This window comes from Adiantum capillus-veneris, chromosome 13 (genome assembly GCF_014529385.1).
Source record: "Adiantum capillus-veneris isolate H3 chromosome 13, ASM1452938v2, whole genome shotgun sequence".
Taxonomy (NCBI): domain Eukaryota; kingdom Viridiplantae; phylum Streptophyta; class Polypodiopsida; order Polypodiales; family Pteridaceae; genus Adiantum; species Adiantum capillus-veneris.
The window spans coordinates 103,877,976-103,897,047 of NC_140943.1; the positions used below are offsets into that span (position 1 = coordinate 103,877,976).

At 39.6% G+C, this 19,072-nt stretch overlaps 1 protein-coding gene across 2 annotated transcripts in view; it reads right to left on the reverse strand.

Moving 5' to 3' along the window:
* Window positions 1–13,841: 13,841 nt before the first annotated feature.
* BIN4 (double-stranded DNA binding protein) overlaps window positions 13,842–19,072 on the reverse strand; it is a 91,130-nt gene continuing 85,899 nt past the window's right edge. For both annotated transcript variants that reach the window (XR_015190046.1, XM_086527126.1), the window contains exons 10-12: window positions 17,853–18,001; window positions 14,276–14,338; window positions 13,842–14,131 (exon numbers count right to left, since the gene is read on the reverse strand). Coding sequence is in view for 1 of the 2 variants with exons in the window: in XM_086527126.1 (XP_086383252.1) it covers window positions 14,081–14,131; window positions 14,276–14,338; window positions 17,853–18,001 (263 nt within the window). In the remaining variant the exon portion in view is untranslated. The remainder of the gene's footprint in view (window positions 14,132–14,275; window positions 14,339–17,852; window positions 18,002–19,072) is intronic.

The window sequence follows — 19,072 nt, forward strand, 5'->3', positions numbered from 1 at the left end:
AAGACATGGGTGAGGCAAGTCATATACTTGGTATGCGCATTGAGAGAGACAGATCAAAGAAGTTGATTTGGTTATCTCAAACAGAGTATATTGACAAGGTTTTGCAACGTTTCAATATGGAGAAGGGAAAGGCACTGAGTGTTCCATTGCCACCATATGTGAAACTTAGCAAACAAGATTGTCCTGTGTCTGAGGAAGAACAGGCTGAAATGGATAAGATTCCATATGCGTCTGCAGTGGGTAGTTTGATGTATGCAATGATTGCTACTCGCCCAGACATTGCATTTGCAGTGGGAGTAGTAAGTCGATACATGTCAAACCCAGGCAAGAAACATTGGGAGGTAGTGAAAGGAATATTGAGATACCTGAAAGCTACAAAGAGTATGAGTATATGCTATGGGAGTCAGGAGCTAAGTGTAAAGGGTTTTACAGACTCAGATTATGCAGGTGACTTAGACAACCGAAGGTCTACGTCAGGGTCTGTCTTTACATTGGCTGGTGGAGCAGTATCATGGCGTTCTAGATTACAAGATTGTGTTACTTAGTCTACTACAAAGGCTGAATATGTTGCAGCATCAGAGGCATGCAAAGAATCAATTTGGCTTAATCGACTAGTAACAGATTTGGGAATCAAAGAAGAGATGCCTGTGTTATATTGTGATAGTCAAAGTGCTATACAATTGGCTCGCAATCCAGTTTATCACTCAAAGACAAAGCATGTGGATGTGAAGTATCATTTCATCAGCGAAATGCTCGAGGATAAGCAACTTCAGCTTGTCAAAGTTTACACCACAGAAAATCCTGTTGATCTACTTACAAAAGGACTTCCCTCAGAGAGCTTTGCGCATTTTCACAAGCAGTTAGGTGTAGGGTAGTACATCACTTCTCTACATCTCTTGTATATTAGCTTGTATAGTAGCTTCTCTCACACTTAAAGTACCACATTGGACTTTAAGTGGGAGGTTGTTGGGCTATAAAGCCCAATGTGGTCGCCCAGGTAAGTGGGCGGTCCGCCAGGTATGTACACATATTCTTTTGTAAAAACCTAATAAGAACTCACTATGCTCTACACATTACAGTAGAGCGAGTTCACCATATCGTCGTGCTCTTCTTCTCGCACTCTCTCTCGCGTCGCACTTCCGCTCATACTCCTTCATACTTAAGAATAGCTTAAACATGCCACAATTTTTTACATTGGTTAATAGGATGAAACTTATGGAATCTTTTAAACAATTCTTACATTCTACTTTGTTAATCCCTTGAATACGAAGCTATTATTTGAATTGTTAAATTATTAAATACAATGATCTTATTGAATTTTAAACTCTGATTTTTCTCCGCTATATAGTTTCCAAGTGAAATATCCTTTGAATTGTTTTTAAACATTACTCACATTGGGTCTACAAAGAGTGTATTTCTTTTCATATCACTCATAGTATTTCACTCGTATAATGGTGAACCCCATTGGCCTGCTAGTCTTTGCACTTGTTTATAGAGATAATCTAGGTATAATGGTGAAATTTGATCAAATTTGGATAAGAAATGTGCTAGTCTTGATCAAAGTATGGTCATCGACGCTAAAAGTGGATATCATGACAAGTTCTGATAGATTTCTAATCACCAAGTTTTTTTGAAACTTCCAGGATTCCTTGAACAAAAACTGGAGCTACTATCTTCCCCCAAGAGCTATGGAAATTGCACAAACAAAAAGAAGTGCTTAAAGTAGTCAAGATAGTCTATCTTGACAAATAAATCAAACTATCAACATGGCGAATGGACTTTTGGAGAGCACAAAAATTGATGAGCTCCATACAATATAATGGCAAAGCAATGCTAATTGACAAAGATGGTACCCTAGTCAAGGTAAATATTACCTCCATATTCTAGCACGCAGCCATGAACTCTTGTCCAAGACAATGCCAGTGGATCATGGTTGAGCGTTCATAAAGCAAAAAGGGAAAGACTTCACCTATAGGGATTTGCTTTACTCAAAAATAGAATGGGAACTTCAGCTCATTTCCTAGCACTTCCAAACCTCCAAACCAACAAGATACACCACGCCTTTCAGGCATATAGCAGTGATCATGGCCCTTAGACTCTCTAAAACAAGGTCATATGATATGATTTTGATAGCTACCTACCAAAAAAAATTAATGATGGTAACATGAAGGTCAATGACAAGGATAGATCTTACAAGAATGTTGGCACTATGCTGACTTGGATTGTTTACCAAGACATTGGGATGTTTTATGAGCTTCCACCTGCCCCAATAGAGCTAGAGTTGTGATACAAAGGACTAAGCACCATACATAAACCATTAAGGGCCTTGAGACTACACCAAGTGAAAAGGTTATCTAGGGCTTGAGTTCATAGAGTCTTAATTATGATGAGAAGGAATCAACCACTATCGAGTAATTTAATGAGGATCAAGCCCAAGAAAGAAGTCCCATCCAAGTTTTTGGAAAGTGAAGGTGATGCCACCAAGAATAAAGTTGAAGAACACTAAAGGACAACATATGCTGCAAACAAAAGTGCATCAACAAATGGAAGCAGCTCTAAAGAGAGAAGGAAAAAGGAAAGTTGCACATAAGAAATCTAGTGCAAGACAACCCGAAGAAGAGGGGGGCCAAGAATTTGTAAGTTCAGCTGCATAATAAAAAAAATTGCAAGAAGAGCCGTGAAAATAGATACAAGAAGAGATCAACCTTGATCAATTACAAAAGAGGAAACAAGAAGAGAGCTCAAGCAAAAATCCAAAGAGCAAGAAGAGGCTTTAAAGAAACATAACTTGGAAGAAAAATCTCTCTTCAATAGGCTCATAGGGTCATTAATAAGGGAAGTAGTGACAATAGAAGAAAAGGAAAACACTTTACCATCTCGAGAGCAGTCTATGAAAAATCTACCTGAAGTGAATATTGTGGATCATATTGTTGAACAAACAATTACAAGACAAGAAGTAGCCACAAAAGAAAAGAAGTAGACCAATACCACTATTGGCCATCCAAATGAGGAAGAATATTTGCAAGAGAAACAAGGGGAAACATCCGACATGCCAAATTTGGTTGAAATACAAGAAAAGGAAGACCAACAAGCTGGTATTTTTATCCATGACCAAGAATCCATGCCTAAAGATATACCATAGAAGAATAAGTCCATTCTATTGATATAATAGAAGTTGCAAGGCCCTCTAGAGGCAAAGGACCTTGTTTTCCACCCACTACACACACAAGGAGAGATTGATAAATTGGAAAGAAAGCTCTTCAAGAAGGAGTTGAATATTGTGAATGATTTTAACCTACAGTAAGCAATGGAGCAACTTGAATAGAATTTTATCTCCCATCGCAATGTAATCAACCCTAGAAAAACCATTAGGAAGAGAATGGGGCCTAGGAGGGCCTCTTTATTTGGCAATTTAAGGAAGTCAAACCTTAGTATTAAGAAAGTAATCAAATGGACATTTTTTGAATTCAAACAGGCAAAACAGTTAGTTTATTTGAGTTCAAAGTTTCCCCTAAAATGGAATTAGAAATCTAGCGGGTAAAACCATATCATGTAGCATATCAATGGAAAGAGCTCGACACGTATAATGCAGATCTATGAACTTCGCTCAAATAGGAGATCATACGTGGGAGTTATGGAAGACCGAGAATCAAAAAAAATTTATCCTTCTCCTTTTTGGGGAAAAAGTGCATCCTTTGACTACTCTTACACATCTCTTACAAACCCACCATTCTTGCACACATGGCATACACCTATTCATCAAAATTTTAATCACCTCCATAAGCTCATGTCAAATAAAGAGGCCCTCCTACAGCCATCCTCTTCCTAATGGAGAGCTAATTGCCACTGAAATAGCCTGAAGATTAGCTAGCATAGAAGCATGCTCTACATATTCAAATTGAGGACCTTGAGATGCATTAGGAAGAGAATGGAGTCTAGGAGGGCCTCTTTATTTGACATTTTAAGGGAGTCAAAACTTTAGTATTAAGAAAGTAATCAAAGGATAACTTCTTAATTCAAGGAGGCAAAATGGTTAGTTTATTTGAATTCAAAATTTTCCTCAAAATGAAATTTAAAATCTATCATGTAGCATATCTATGGAAAGAGTTCGATGAGTAGATTGCACATCTATAATCTTCGCTCAAATTGGAGATCATATATAGGAGTTATGGAAGGCCAAATCCATAAAATTATCCACCTCCTTTTGGGGAGGAAAAGTGCATGCTTCGACCACTCTTACACACCCACCATTCTTGGACACATGGCGTTCACATATTTGCCAAAGTGTTAATGACCTCCATAATCTCATTTCAAATAGAGAGGCCCTCCTAGAACCCATCTTCTTCCTGATGCAAAGAGACAAGATTCAAGAAGAGAAAGAGAAGATGGATAAGGAACTGTAGGAAGCATATACTGATATAGAGTCCTTCAATGCTAGAGATAGTGAAAACCAAGTGGAAATGCAAAGATTCAAAGAGAAAAATGAGGAGCAAAGAAAAGTAAAGAGAAGCGAGTGGCCTATTATGATTCTTTAAGGTCCACTCTGACCACACTACTCATGAATCCAATTGGGGAACCTTCTATGAAAATAGCACCAAGCTCACAAGACAATAAGGAGATAGTGAATCTAAAGAAATAGCTTGAGGAGGAAAAAATACAAAGACAAATGCTTGTGAGTGGAATCATGGCCACCGCCCAAAAAAAAAAACACCAAAGAAATGGAGGATCAGATCATCAAGTCCAAGCACATCAGGTGCAGAGTTTATACCTCCAAAAACATCAAAGTTATCTGCTACACACACAAAATATGCCAGCAATATCTCAAGATGAGCCACCATCATAATTCAAATTTGAAGGCCCACTAGTGAATTTCAGATAGGAAATGGAAAAATGAATAGGAGATGTGTAAGTGGGTTCGCCCCAAGAATACATGAAGGGGGAATTAAAGATACAATCATTTGTGGACCTTCAATTTATGAAACCACAAGAGCAAGTAAAGAACATCAAATAGCATCCCTTTGCCCTCCCTTTGCCTCTACAAAAGCATGATACATACCTCTACCTAAAAAGATGTTTCCAAATCTCAAGCCAAACCCTCACGGTAGCTATAAACGAGTACCAATCAAAACAAAGGAATCTCAAGTGATTCTTGACTCAACCAACCATTGTGGTGGCATCGATGGTTAGAGAAGAGACCAAGAGATGAAACTTGATGGTGTAATGGGGTAGCACCATATGCCATCAAAAAAGAACAAATTGAACAGATTTTAAGCACTTCAAAACAATTGAGCTAAAAGAGAGAGATAGATAGATAGATTGAATTATCGTCCACGGAGGTTTGATATGACCCATGGGACCGAAATCAAAACATTACAAAGGGGTTCTTCTAAATGGGAGGATCATGATATATATCTCAGTTAAGGACTGAGGGTCCAAAGAGGTGTCAAAAAGAAGAGCTAAAATGAACAAAACTAAGAAGGGGAAGGTGAGGAGGGAGTCGGCTTGGGAGTTTGAAACTCCTGGATAATGGCTTTACCTCCTTGATAGACTACTCATTTCCCTGTTGGGCATGCTTCTCATATCTTCAGGAGTTTTGCCTTTTTTCGTTTGAGCTGGGCGGGTGTGAGATCTTCTGCAAACCAAATTTTAGTATCCTTGAGAAGCCTTGATTGCCGCCTTGATCCTGAAAGTGAGGATTGCATGGTTGGTGCGATGCTCATGTGTAAGAGAGGTGGTTGTTGTTGGATCCCATTATACCAAGAGGGTTATTGCTTGGATACGGGCAAAGCACTCGTGAAACTTGATATCCCCCTACCCTTTCCAGTCACTTGGGAGCCCGCCGATGCAAACATTGAGGGAGATGTCCTCTTGTCGTTGTCGCTCGTGTAGTGTGGATGTCACACGGTCTTCTACCTTGCAAAAGATAACCTCCTGCACTTGAGTTTTGGCCTCCTTTGTGAGTATGGTCTCCACTTCAACCTTTGTTTTATTGAGCTTGACTTCCATCTCTTCTTTCTTGCAATTTTCCATTGCGGCAAGCCGTGTCTCGATGGTAGCAAGTCTTTGCTTCAGCTCCTCATTCTCTTTGCGAAGCTTTTCGACTTCATTTTGAAGGCCGACAATGCTGTCATGCTTCGAGGGTGTTGCTACAACCCCTGCAAAAGTGGGCTTGCCACGGGATGAAGCCCAAGTAGCCGTGACTGTTGTTTAGAAGGTCGTGACGAGGACTCGCGAGAACGAGTATAGAGGGAGCCCATGAGGGGACGCAAAAACAGTGCTGGAGTAGGGTGGCACGAGAGTGGTGGAATAGGGCGTTGCTACTGGAACCGCAATGCGACAAGTGGTGGATCAGGGCAACAATATTGGGGCAGGGCGACGCTGGCTATAGCCGGAACCCCCTGCAGGGCAACCCCTCGCCTAGGGGGAGGTCGATGAAGCAGAGGAAGAAGGATCTTACTGCTGCTAGGGTTTCTTACTTGTTGCGCACGCGTACACGTGAGAGAGAGAGAGAGAGAGAGAGAGAGAGAGAGAGAGAGAGAGAGAGAGAGAGAGAGAGAGAGAGAGAGAGAGAGAGTTTACACAAGACACAAAGTAGCATAGTTCCACCTCTACAATGCATTGGCCCTAAATTGTGGTGCTTTTTTTATATTTCTTTACATTACTTCAACAAGGTAAAACACTCGCGGCTCTCCTCTGCGTCTCCCACGGGTATAATGCTAGAGATGGATCCCTTGGTGTATATTTAAAGGGCCTCAGCCATCCAAAATCAATTTAGATGAAAAGCATCAAGTCTAAAGTTGTTGATCCAAAAGCATGTGTGTAATCGGTTGTTCATATAGCATGCCACATTAGCAAGTGTCAATGCAAATCACGTCGCAAATTGCAAGTCCCCATACATTAGGATGCCACATCATCATTCTATTATGCAATGAGTTTTTGTGGGTGTCTGTTTTATTTTAGGCCCCATTGGATAGTGTACCATAAGTTGTCGGGGGTTAGGGTTTTTCACCCTTCTTCTTCTTCTTTGGAATCTACTTCTACGAGGGTTTAGGCCCTCGATCAAAATCTATAGGTTGGCTAGTGTTAGGCTAAGGGAGTCCTAACCCTCTGGGTCTTTAGTGGCTTGATATGTTAGTAGTTTGTGACATTCCCCCCTTCTTGAGAGAAGAGTAATCATCCTTGATTATATCTGCAAAAAAAACTCAAGTTAGAAAATATCCAAGGGTCATTTAGAGGGTCAATATCAATGTTCAATCAGTTTTCTCATTCCATATAGGAGCTCTTGATATTCTAGCATAGCAAGATTAGTCATCATGCCTAGACCACGTTGATCTTTGGAGGAGTGTCTAGATGATCTTTAGTTATATACCCAAGCAATCTCACCCAATTAGGGATATTCATTGGTTTGACACATCACAATGAAACACAAATGATTACCAATGCGTGGTACAAAACATAGAGACTCACACTCGTCCTGAAATGACTTCGGACCATGAGATATAGAGGCCTTTTACAACCAAACGCTCCCTAGACCATAGCTTGCATTGCTAGAAGGTTCCAAGAGTAAATGCTTCTCATACCATAGCAAATTTTCTTTCAGTACTCCTTTGAGGAAAGCCCGAGCCATGAGCACCACTTTTCAGTCACTATCTTCTATTGAATACTCCTCCTAGGAAAGCACAAGCCATGAGTATCCAAAGCTTTTCAAAAAATATTGAAACCAGCATCAAAACCAAAATTAAGCAATCTCAAATCGGCACCAAAACAAGTTCAAAATAGATTAATTCTATTTCAAATAGATTCTCAAACTAAGTTTAAAAAGTATCTAAATACAAAGAAATTTGTTCACAGTTTGTCTCCGTTAGTCGAACTTTCAAGACAACCGGCTTATCTTTTTGCATCCATGTGATGGTAGGGTTCCAAATGTGGATGGTTGCACCATTTTTGTCATGCCAAGGCATGCCCAAAAGAGAGTTGCAATTGCCAAACTTCATAAAGAATGTGGAAGTTTGCCTTTCCATGGTACACTTGGATCGTGACCGGAAGAGAACCAATGAGGGGTACAATATTTTCCTTGTGGCTAACTTGCTTCCAATTCTCCAGGAAACTGGTCATAGTTGAACTCCATGTGCTTAAGGAAGTGAGGATGAATGAAATTCTATGTAGCTCCAAGAAAATAAGTGCATTTTATGTAGCTCTAGGGTCAAAGAAAATAGTGCATTTAAGTCGTTGATTTTTCCATATATTTTGCACAATTCATTGTAACTTGCAAGATTTATGCCATAAATATAAGGAACAAGTCCAACTACAATTGTAGCTTGTTTGGTCGGAGGTTGTCCTAATGGTCAGTTGGCTATCTGAGTAGGGGTTGGCTCTGAGAGTATCTGCTCTTTAGGGACATGTATAAAAATTATGCTCTATTTGAAACCATCCAAAACATAGGCCTTCTTGTAATAGTGGTTCTCATTGTTGTAGCATCAAACAAGGCCTTAGTGTTGGATTTTCATGAGAATCCCGAGAATTTGTTCATTGTGGCCGAGGATTTTGACTATTTTCCAAGGGATCCGTTCATAAGCTTGTATTCGGCCGCAACATCCATAAATTACTACATTGTGGCAACTTGTTTAGATAAATAATACTCTTGTAAAGTTGATGGATGTCCAATAGTGTAATGTTTACACTAGTCGTCCAAGGTGATCAATTTGAAGAATGACACCGTAAGATAAGCATTGAGAAACCTTTGATTGTTATCCTCCATGTTTTTTGTGGCAAGCATTTTCAAGTGACCCCATTCTGACAAAAGTTGTACTTCAAATGTGGCTTTAGGCAAAAATATTCTTGAAAGCCTACCAAATCCTTAGAGCCTGTGGCTTGGTAGATACAGAACTCCACCACTACATAGTATTATCTTGGGGAAACACAGCGGCTCAAGAATTTTGTTATTCTTCAATATGATTCCCCAGAGCATAGATGTTGTCAAGCTGTTGCAAAAATTGTAAGGGTTTCTTCATATCTTCCACACTTGGAAAGATGAAAAATTTTATTACATATCCACCATCCTTGAAATCCTTTGGCTGGTTTGGTGAAAATCCAGTATGCAGATTATAATATGGATATTTGTATGGGCTACAACCATTGTATCTAGGAGGTAGTGGGGTGAAGGTGGCTCAATGCCAGCAGAAAGGTAGTTGCATTGGATCTAGGTCAAAGCGTTGAACCATGTTCCTGAAAATTCCCCCAATTGGAATAGAGGACTGAGTAGGTTGTCGGTTAGAGGCCCTTGTGCTTTCTGATGTTGTAGGAGGTGGTACTGCTTGAGGCAATAGAGGGGGAAATATGTAGTTTGAAATTGCTAAAAGCTTTGCAGAACCGAGATATTTTGTTGAGGATGCCATGAAAGTATGTTATGCAGCTCAACAAAATATCTCGGTTCTGTAATTGAAATTGTAGGTACTTTATAGACTCTAGAAATTCCATCTTGCTCTGTCTATTCTTGGGACGACTAGTATGCTTTCAAAAAAGCCCACAAATGAAGCTCTAATACCATTGTGATGAGGTGGCACCATGTGCCAAAGAAAAAGAACAAATTGAATAGACTTTAAGCACTTCAAAACAATTGAACTGAAAGAGAGAGAGAGACTTCACACAAGACACGGAGTAGCATAGTTTCATCCTGAGAGTGCACTGGCCCCAAATTGTGGTCCCCCCATTGCTTCAACAAGGTACAACACTTCCAGCTTTGCACTGCATCTCTGGTGAAGACTTCTTCTTCTACTGCTTCTACTAGGGTTTTGGCCCCTCGATTGGAATCCACAAGTTGGATAGGGTTGTTCCAAATTTGGCGTGTCAAATCCTCTACAAGATCTTCAAAATGTTCATCACTATAATATCTTTGTTTCATCCAGCCATCCATGAACCATCTTCAAACGAGGAAGAAAGGGAATCTGTTGGGACCTAAAGTATATACCTTCAAGAAATATCCTCATGGGGCTATATGCACGGCTTATGTTTCTACCCTCACAGTTTTTGCACAGTTTGAAAAAAGCTTTGTGATAAGCTTTTCTGAGATTAACCCTTTGATCTTCAATCCCCTATCAGAAGATTTTCAAGCACAGCATATAGCTTATCGAAGTGCAATTGTGAAAAATCCACTACAATACAAAGCCCATGGAGCTAAGAAGAAGCCAAAGCTACAAAGTAAGGATGGGCAATTCAAGCATTGAATGAAGCCAAGTACTATGACTAAACGATGTCGAGGACGATGATCAGTGAGGAAGACGATGCAAATGCTCATACGGAAACCCCTTCTTGCCTCAAATATTTCTTGTAAATCCAAATTAAGTAAAGATACTGCACAGCTCTTCTCCTAAGTTGTACTTTTAGATTTTCCTCTCAATACTATAATTATATAATCCCATGGGAATTAAAGCTCAACGGCTATTTTTTAGAAGCCCTAGATAAAAAGGTAAATTTTCAATGACAAAAGTTGCAATAACATAGAGCTTTTTTGTAATCATCATATCTTTCTCTCGAGTAATCCAAAATGAGATCCCACACTTGGATTGTGTTTCCTCCTCTTTATCTTGCTCTTGAGTATATTCATTATCAGTTTGGTTGAAGTTTTCTTCTATGTTGTGTGAGTTTAAATCTATTGTTTTGATAGTGCTAAATTTTTTTATTATAAGGGATTGTTTACAAAGCCCATGGAACCAAGTAGAAGCCAAAGCTGCAAAGTACGGATGGGCAATTCAAGCACTGAATGAAGCCAAGTATCGTGACCAAATGATGTCGAGGATGATGATCGTTTAGGATGGGATGGAGTGTTTGTAAATGTAAATACAAAAAACCCTTCTTGCATCATATCTCTATTGTAAATCCAAACTAAGGATATTTCAATGCTCTTCTCCTAAGTTGTATTTTTCATATTTTTCTCTCAATATTGTGTTATTTAATCCCACGGAAATTAAATCTCAAGGGATATTATTTAGAAGCCCTAGATATAAAGGTAAAATTTCAATGACAGAAGCTACAGTAACACAGAGCTTTTTTATAATCATCACATCTCTCTCTCTCTGGTCATTCAAATTGAGCTCCCACACTTACATTGTGCTTCTTCCTCTTGTTCTTCCTATTGATTATATTCACTGTCAATTTTGTGTCTATGTTGTGTGTTTAAATCTACTGGTTTGATAATACTTTCAAGTGACAATGCTAAATTTTTTATAAGAGAATGTTCTTACATCCAGATAGTTTGTGTTAGTCCTTGCCTATAGTCTCCCAATATTTCTCGATGTTTCGATCTCATTTAGTTTAGTATCATCAAGTAGTTGTATAAGGAGCAAGGATTGAGTGTACACTTGTAGATAGACCATCAAAATGATTTGTGATTGCTAGTGAGTGCATCTTCTTGAAATAGTAACTCTGTCTGGCGATTTGGCTAACTTGGCATATATGCAAGAGACTAGAACTCAAAATGCCATAGCCACACTTTGTACACTGGACATGCGCTTCTAGTAGAAGTTGTAGTAGAAGTTCCTTAAGAGTGGCAGGCATTGTCGTATCCATGATCATTTCCCTCTGCTATGGAACATTAATGCTCCAACAAAGGTGTTTTAACATAAGTAGTGAAAATGCAAGGGAGTAGATCTTGAGTTGATGTCCATAGATGTGAAACCTAATCTCAGTTCCATCTAGACTATTTAGTCTCGTAGCGAGCTCTCATAAGTGCCATTAGGGTATGCTTTCACAATTTTATAAGGACCCTACCACTTCTTTTTTAATTTCTTTTGAAAAGTAAAGTTCAAAGAGCTATCATACCTCATAGCAAGATCCCCCTCCCTGGCACGATTGGGTGAGAGAACAGAATTGAACTTTGCTACCCTCTTAACCCATAGTAGGCAATAACATGCTCTATCCATCAGTACAAGCTAAAGCTTGGCCATCCTTTGTTGAAGAATAACTTTATTATCTAATGGTATAGAAAGTGTAGAGCATTGGTTTGAACTTGAATAGGCATAATTGGTTTTCTTATATACACCATTTCAAAAAGAGTGAAGTGAGTAGAGACTGTGCAAGCAAAGTGTAAGCCCATAAACAATTAGATAGCTTCTATTCACATTTCTCATAATTATTAGAAACGTATTTTGTCAAAATATTATTTATTTTCCCATTGTCTTGCTCTATTAAACTATTGCAATGTGGGTAACAGGGTGAAGAAAACCGATTTTGAATATCAAGCTTTTCAACATAAAAAGAAACTAACTTACCCCATAATCCTACGCCTCTATCAAAGATAAGCACCAAAAGTACTCCAGAGTGGGAACACACATGATCATAAAGCAAATAAGACACCTTGTTTACATTGATACCCTTGACTACTTTAGCTTCCACCCACCTTGCGAGGTAGTACATGGCCCAAATGATGTATTCCTTTCCATTGCTTGAATTTGGGAGAAAACCAATGCCATGAATCCCCCACTTTTCAAAAGCATCATAACCAATAATAGACTTTTGAGGTTCTAACATAAGATGACAATCACCTTGCTGTTGACACGGATGATAGGTTTTGCACCAAAAGTGTACCTCTCCTAAGAGAGGGCCATACAAAACCCACCCTGAAGATGCAAAAGATAACTTCATTTTTGCCTTAATGACCACTCTTCTCATGAGACTGCTGAAGGATTATAGCTTTCTCCTCTTTGTAGAGCAAACTCCTTAAAATGTCCTCTTTGCCATGCGCTTGAACAAAAGCTCTCCACATTGTCTTGATTCAAAAAATTGATAACATCTTGAAGATATTCCCTCCTTTAGTAAAAAGCAAGTTGTAGCTTAATAGCATTAAGAAAGGCTTGAAGTTTGCCACTTGCCTACCATATCATTTTATCTCCTTGGAATATCCTTGAATTGAATAGCTTCAAACTTGCGTTGGAGCTTATTTATACCATAGAATCACCTCTTAAGAGTCTCTTCTAGCTTGCCATAAGCCTAGAAGTTGCTTGGTGACAAGAAGAGCATCACCTCTTACAACAATTTTATGAATTTCAAGCTCTTTGCATTTCTTTACCAAATGTTTGTCTTTCATTTTTTTCAGAATCTTCCCTATTTGAACAATGTTTCTCATGCTAAGGACTTCATGGATGATATAGCCCATTGAGCAAGTTCAAAACGATCTTCCTCATGGCAAAAAAAAACAGCTTCTCTTTTCCCATCTTTCATACTCTACCCTTCTCAAACCTCAAAAGGAAAAATCACCTTCCTTAGCGTTACAGCTTTCCGGTGCTTGTCTCAAACGTCCCCTTACCCCACATCCTTCATAATCTACCCTTCTCAAACCTCAAAAGGACCAATCATCTTCCTTAGCTTTGGAGCTTTGTGGTACTTATCAACCCCCTCCTCCTCCTCCTCCTCACCTTCTCTTTTGACCTACCTTGTTGTTTGGTTGATACTTTTAGCTTTGAAAATAAGGCAACGGTGGTTGTAAGTGGATACCTAATAATCATTGTTTGTTCTTTATTGCTAAATCTTGAGAATGAAAAAATCAAGACAATTCTCTTTGCTTTTGCCTCATTTCTTGAACCCCCTCTTCTCTCTTTCTTGCTCTCTCACACGCACATACATTCACACACATCCTAAAAATAATACGTTCTTTTTATTGGGCAGACATCATTCTTTATTATTGGGAAAATCATCTTAAGTTCTTTAACATTTCTTTTGCTTGTTTACCCTTACATTGCCCACCCACCGCTCGCCTCTCCTACTCACTCCCCCCCCCACACATACACACACACACATTCCTTTTCACACATACTACACGCACATTCACACACCAATATATATACGTGTGGCCACTGAAGGTTTTTTTTTTTTCTTTGAGGGGGGGGATATATGAATACCCCTAAAGACCAGCATGGCCTATCTCTCGTATATGCTTAAAGCTACAAGCTAATACCGATCAATCTAAATGGTACATCCAAGATGTCATTGGAAAGCTATCACTCAATGTAAGTATCTCTCTCATGAGAAATGTATCTCAATGTAGTAACACATGATTCAATGTAGTTTACATTGAATCTTACTTCCCTCATCGTTTTTGAGTACTTGTCTTCTTGGCATGTTTCTTGGTGCCTCCTCCCTACAATACCAAGAAAAATAGAGATTCAAAGACCAGTTCCAAGAATAATTGTCAACAATCTTTTTTGAAAACTACAATAAATTTCCATCATGACCTCTGACTAGTCTCTGTAAAATGTTCTACAGGAATTATTTATTGCATCACCTTCTTTGTGAGTTTTGTTGTTTTGGACTTTCCGATTTTTTTTCCAGATCCCTTTAAGCTTTTCTGCAGAAATTCACAAAAGATGAGGACCCAAGCAACATTAGGAAAATCACAACACTATAGAAGTGTGTAAAGTGGACATTTGAAACACATTACCAAGTATCATTTCTTCAGCTACAACAAAAGTGCTCAATTTTTGTTCTTAGCCTAGGCCCTCCTGGTGCCTCTGGTGTAAAAGGTTGACACTACATTAAGGCCTCAAGGAATGCAACTGGCCACTTCAAAGCCATCCCTCTCACCTGTCTCTCAAGGCAATCCCATGTGTGCAGGCAAAATCCAGGAAAGATGACTGGGAAGCACTCCAAAAGCTTGGGTGAAATCCTAAGACCAATGTATTGAAATAATCAATGGTTGTATTTGAATAGTAAACTTCTATAGTAGTTGTAACTATACGTGCTCTCATCACCTCATAGCACTGGGGATTCATCAGAACTTCAAATTCTGCAGCCCAGTAAATGGGAATGCTAAACCAAAAGCAAGATACACTTGCAAATGAGTTCAGACATTTGCAACCCACAGAATTTGATATGGCAAATATCTTCCAATTCATTGCAAGGATTTCCATATATTTTCTTTTCCAATGCAATTGTCTCAGACGCTCCAGTTTCCCTCTATTGCCATCTAGACTTGGTTCCATGCTCACCTATTTACACTTGTCCCCGTTGAAAATTCAAAGAGAAAAATGAGCCACGGTACATGACCACCTTCCACTGTACCCTATTCAAGGCACAAAAAATTTTGAAATCTCATGACGAAAAAAAAACATAAAAGCTGCTTGCAACTTGAAGTTTTGGGAGTGCTGAGAGGATCATCCGCATACAGGTACAGTTTCAAGAGCCACGCACTGAGTTGTAACTGTTGATAAAAATGTCACATCTACATTGACAAACGGAGTTTAAACTATCATCGGGGTAGGTAGGATTCAGGACCAATACGATGGGAGACCTCTAGTGTCAATGATATTCTGGCTGATTGTAAAGAATAGTACCACGCGAGCTTAGGCTGGAGCTATGCCAAGTTTTGTGATAGTTCTCATCAGAACAGTGTCCTGTGGAAGCTCCGTCACTATTGAGTGCACGACTATCGCTCAACACGTCATGTTGGTATGTACAAGCGTCAGCATATGGCTTAAATAAGGATAGACTAGCGCCCCTGGAGTAATCACTTGGTGCCCCATTCCTTACCTTCAGGAGTGACTCACCTCCATGTTGGAGCCAGAATAGGAGTCAACAATAACTAACTACAGGACCTTTTTTGCACCACACTGGACGGTCCCCGAAATACATGAGCACCCACCTGTATTTCTTTGAGTTGCTCTACTGTTTGAACCTGCTAGAAAACTCAACAGGCAGGAAATACTGGAAAGACTTGAATCCATAGATCTTGAAAGTACAAAACTTAATAACTCGGAGAAAGACGAGATCACTTGCTCAGAGGGGCATAGTTCCTCCAGAGAGTCTTGGCCCCTGAGGTACGTGCCACTAGTGATATTTTCTTCATATTGGCTCAAGGGAACAGCATGACTATTTACAACAATTCCCCTCAATATCTGAGAGGGTTGATTGCAAGCTTTGTGTGCATTAGAAACATGAGCACTAGGCTCTCTCTCTAAACCTCCCAAAAGCAAGTTTCCAAAAGCATCTTAATCATAAAAATAGCCCCTGCTAAAAGAAATCAAAGTAGAGAAAAGGTATGTGCATAAGAAGCATGTGTGTAGGTGTTACATCCTAAACATCAGGATGGGCACCTGAGTAGTCTCCAACCAGAAGCATAAGAAGCATGTGTGTAGCTGACATCCTAAACATCAGGATGGGCACCTGAGTAGTCTCCAACCAGTGTGAACCAGACCCTTAGATTAGCGCGATTATAAGTCCTACAAATAAGACACTGATTCATTTATGAGGTATCTTGTGGGATCACCACACTTAGGACTATAGCCCCTTGGCAATTAGGGTGTGGATTGGTGGTAAGAGTTGTTGAGATGAGACACTAGGCCAGAATAGCTGCAAGCTCCCAGGCTCTGGGATTAGCCAGTTGGGCCCTACCGCTCGCAGATCAGTAGGATATCTATCCCTTGTGTTGTGTTATGTGACTCATGTGTGCAGGATGGATCCTTGGGGAGCACTGACATGGGTGTCAGAGAAACTATCTTGGTCTTTAGCATGGACATGGCAACATGCACCAAACCATTAGAGCTCATGGGACCATGATGGTCCAGCTGACTCTAACAGAATGATGATGTGGCAACCCTGCGTACAAAAGGACACAACAGAGAGGTTGCAGACAGATGATGACATGGCAATGCGCTGATGTGGTAGTGCTGATGTGGCACCGCCTACAGACACTGGCACGGCAATGCTGACATAGCATTGCATTTGTGCTGATGATGATGTGGCAGCTCCATGCTGTTGCTTTACTGGGATTCCCTTGCGTGGGTTATTTTGAAGAAAGTGCTTTTGGAAGCTATTATTTGGAAATAGCAATTGCTTTTGAAGTTGCTGTTGGGAACTGGGAGCTATGAGTATGTAACCTGCGTGCCAGCTGAAAACAGATCCAGTGAGTGGGTTCACCAAGCGATCTGTCACGCTGTTGCTCATCAATACAAACAAGAAACACCGTCAGAGGCTTCAGTTTAGGGGCCAGTGCTTGTGAGAGGGGAATTCCACCCCTCTATTCTTTTTAGTAAGGTGTGGCCAGAGAGTTTTAGTGATATCAGAGGGCCAGTTGATTGTTCCTTCATGGATATCCAACCCACTTACTGTAGCAAATTGCAGTCTATCATGGAAGTAAAACCACCTCCAAATCCCAACCATCAAGGCCAAGAGGAGTATGAGGAAGTTAGAGAGGAATTATGTGCATGTTTGTGTGTGTGTGGAGTACATACATACACACATACATGTATACATATACATACATGTATACATATACATACATATATACAATCACACACACACACACACACATTTATTTATTTATCTATTTAATTATTTAAACATATATATACATACACATGTATATTTATTTATTCTTACACTTATTGTCCCCCCTTCAAAAACACAAAAAAAAGTACCGTAAGCACTATATGTTGTATGCCACATACACATTAGCTCCAACCCTAAGCAATTAGTAGCTTGTGACTAGGATTTTTGCTTGGATTTCGTATGATTGTCACTTGCTCTAGTCTCATACGTTATCTTGGCTTTTTGTAAAGTGGATAGCACATTTCATTAAATTTGAAGGAGCGTGATTGGCCTTAAAATAGATAAACCATTCTACAAATATCCCTCAACAAGTAAAAGAAACTTGAAAGCTGTTTCGGCCTGAAACTCTCTCCAAGAGAAACACACGACTGCCTATAATAGGGAACCAAGCTACAATGGTCCTTTGACAAGTAAACGGTTCCAAATTGTCTTGATTTCAAGGAGCTGTCATAGGTTGAGCGCATATAGAACACTAATTACTGCTCTAAACAATTGTGCATGCAGCCAACAACATTGAATAGATGTTAAGCACATACCAAAGACTTGTTTGATTTTGCCTTTTGCTTTGCTTGTTTTATCTCTTTTTTGGCTTCATCATGTAAATTTGCAGTGGTGCCCAATCCAGCCGCAACAGGTGCATACTCTTTATCTTCGTCAGAATCGAACCCAAATCCCTCAAGAGTGCCTGTTTCATCAAAAGAATAAGAAGCCCACAAGAAGAATTGATTGTACTTTTCCATTTCATCTCATATGAACCAATAACATACTTCCAAAGGCCCGTACAATCACTTTATTAAGGATAAAACAATTAAAAAATGCATTACTATAAAACAGGTTGACGTTACTACACATCAGAATATTTACTGGGATTCACAAAGATTAAAATTGACTTTTCTATCATCAATTTTTACAATAACATTCATAAGAGGAACAATCCATTAGACATGCAGGTCCAAAACTTTAATCTCATGAAGAATGTTAATTAAGATGCACAAGCTGGTGCAGCAGCCTACCTCATAAGATAATGTTAGTGATCTCGTTTCTTTCTCAGAGTCTAGGAGGAGCTGACTGCCTGGGCTACAATGTGCTTCATGCTTGAGCTTCAAGATAAGACGGCCACGAGATGTCTTTACCTTTGTGAGATACAATTCTCGTTTCAAAGTCTATCAATAATGCTTAATATGCTAACCCTTTGAACAACATTGTCAGGTGTTCAGGCAGCACACAAATGCACCTTGGCAATCCTTTCTTTTAGCATCTTTTGTTTGAACAATGCTTGAAACATCTCTAAAGAAACCAGATTTTGTTATATCTACAGGCAGCATTGATCGAAGTAAGCCTTGTATGATTGCCTCACCTCCTCAAGATGACATTGTGCACGCCTAGCCTTGCGGGCTAACCATTGGCACTCTACCAGTGGGGGTCGATAGTTACAAATGAGGCCTTGGCCTCCTTTTATCAAAGTGGCCGGGTTCACACTACGTCTGCTAGGACACTCGACACCCATCCCGACGGTGTCATAGACTAAATCCCCCTTCTGTAAGCAGGACATAACATACTTCCCCCCTTAAGAATCATTGATGTCCTCATCAATGAAGTGGGGATACCGAGCTTTCAAAGCTCTAACTGATTCCCAAGTAACAAACCTCTCAAATTGAACCTTCCATTTAATTAAGTAGTCATCATAAGCTCTTCAATGCGAATGACGGGTACGGTGGTCTAAAACAACCTCTAGCTCTCGAGGAATATACTCAGT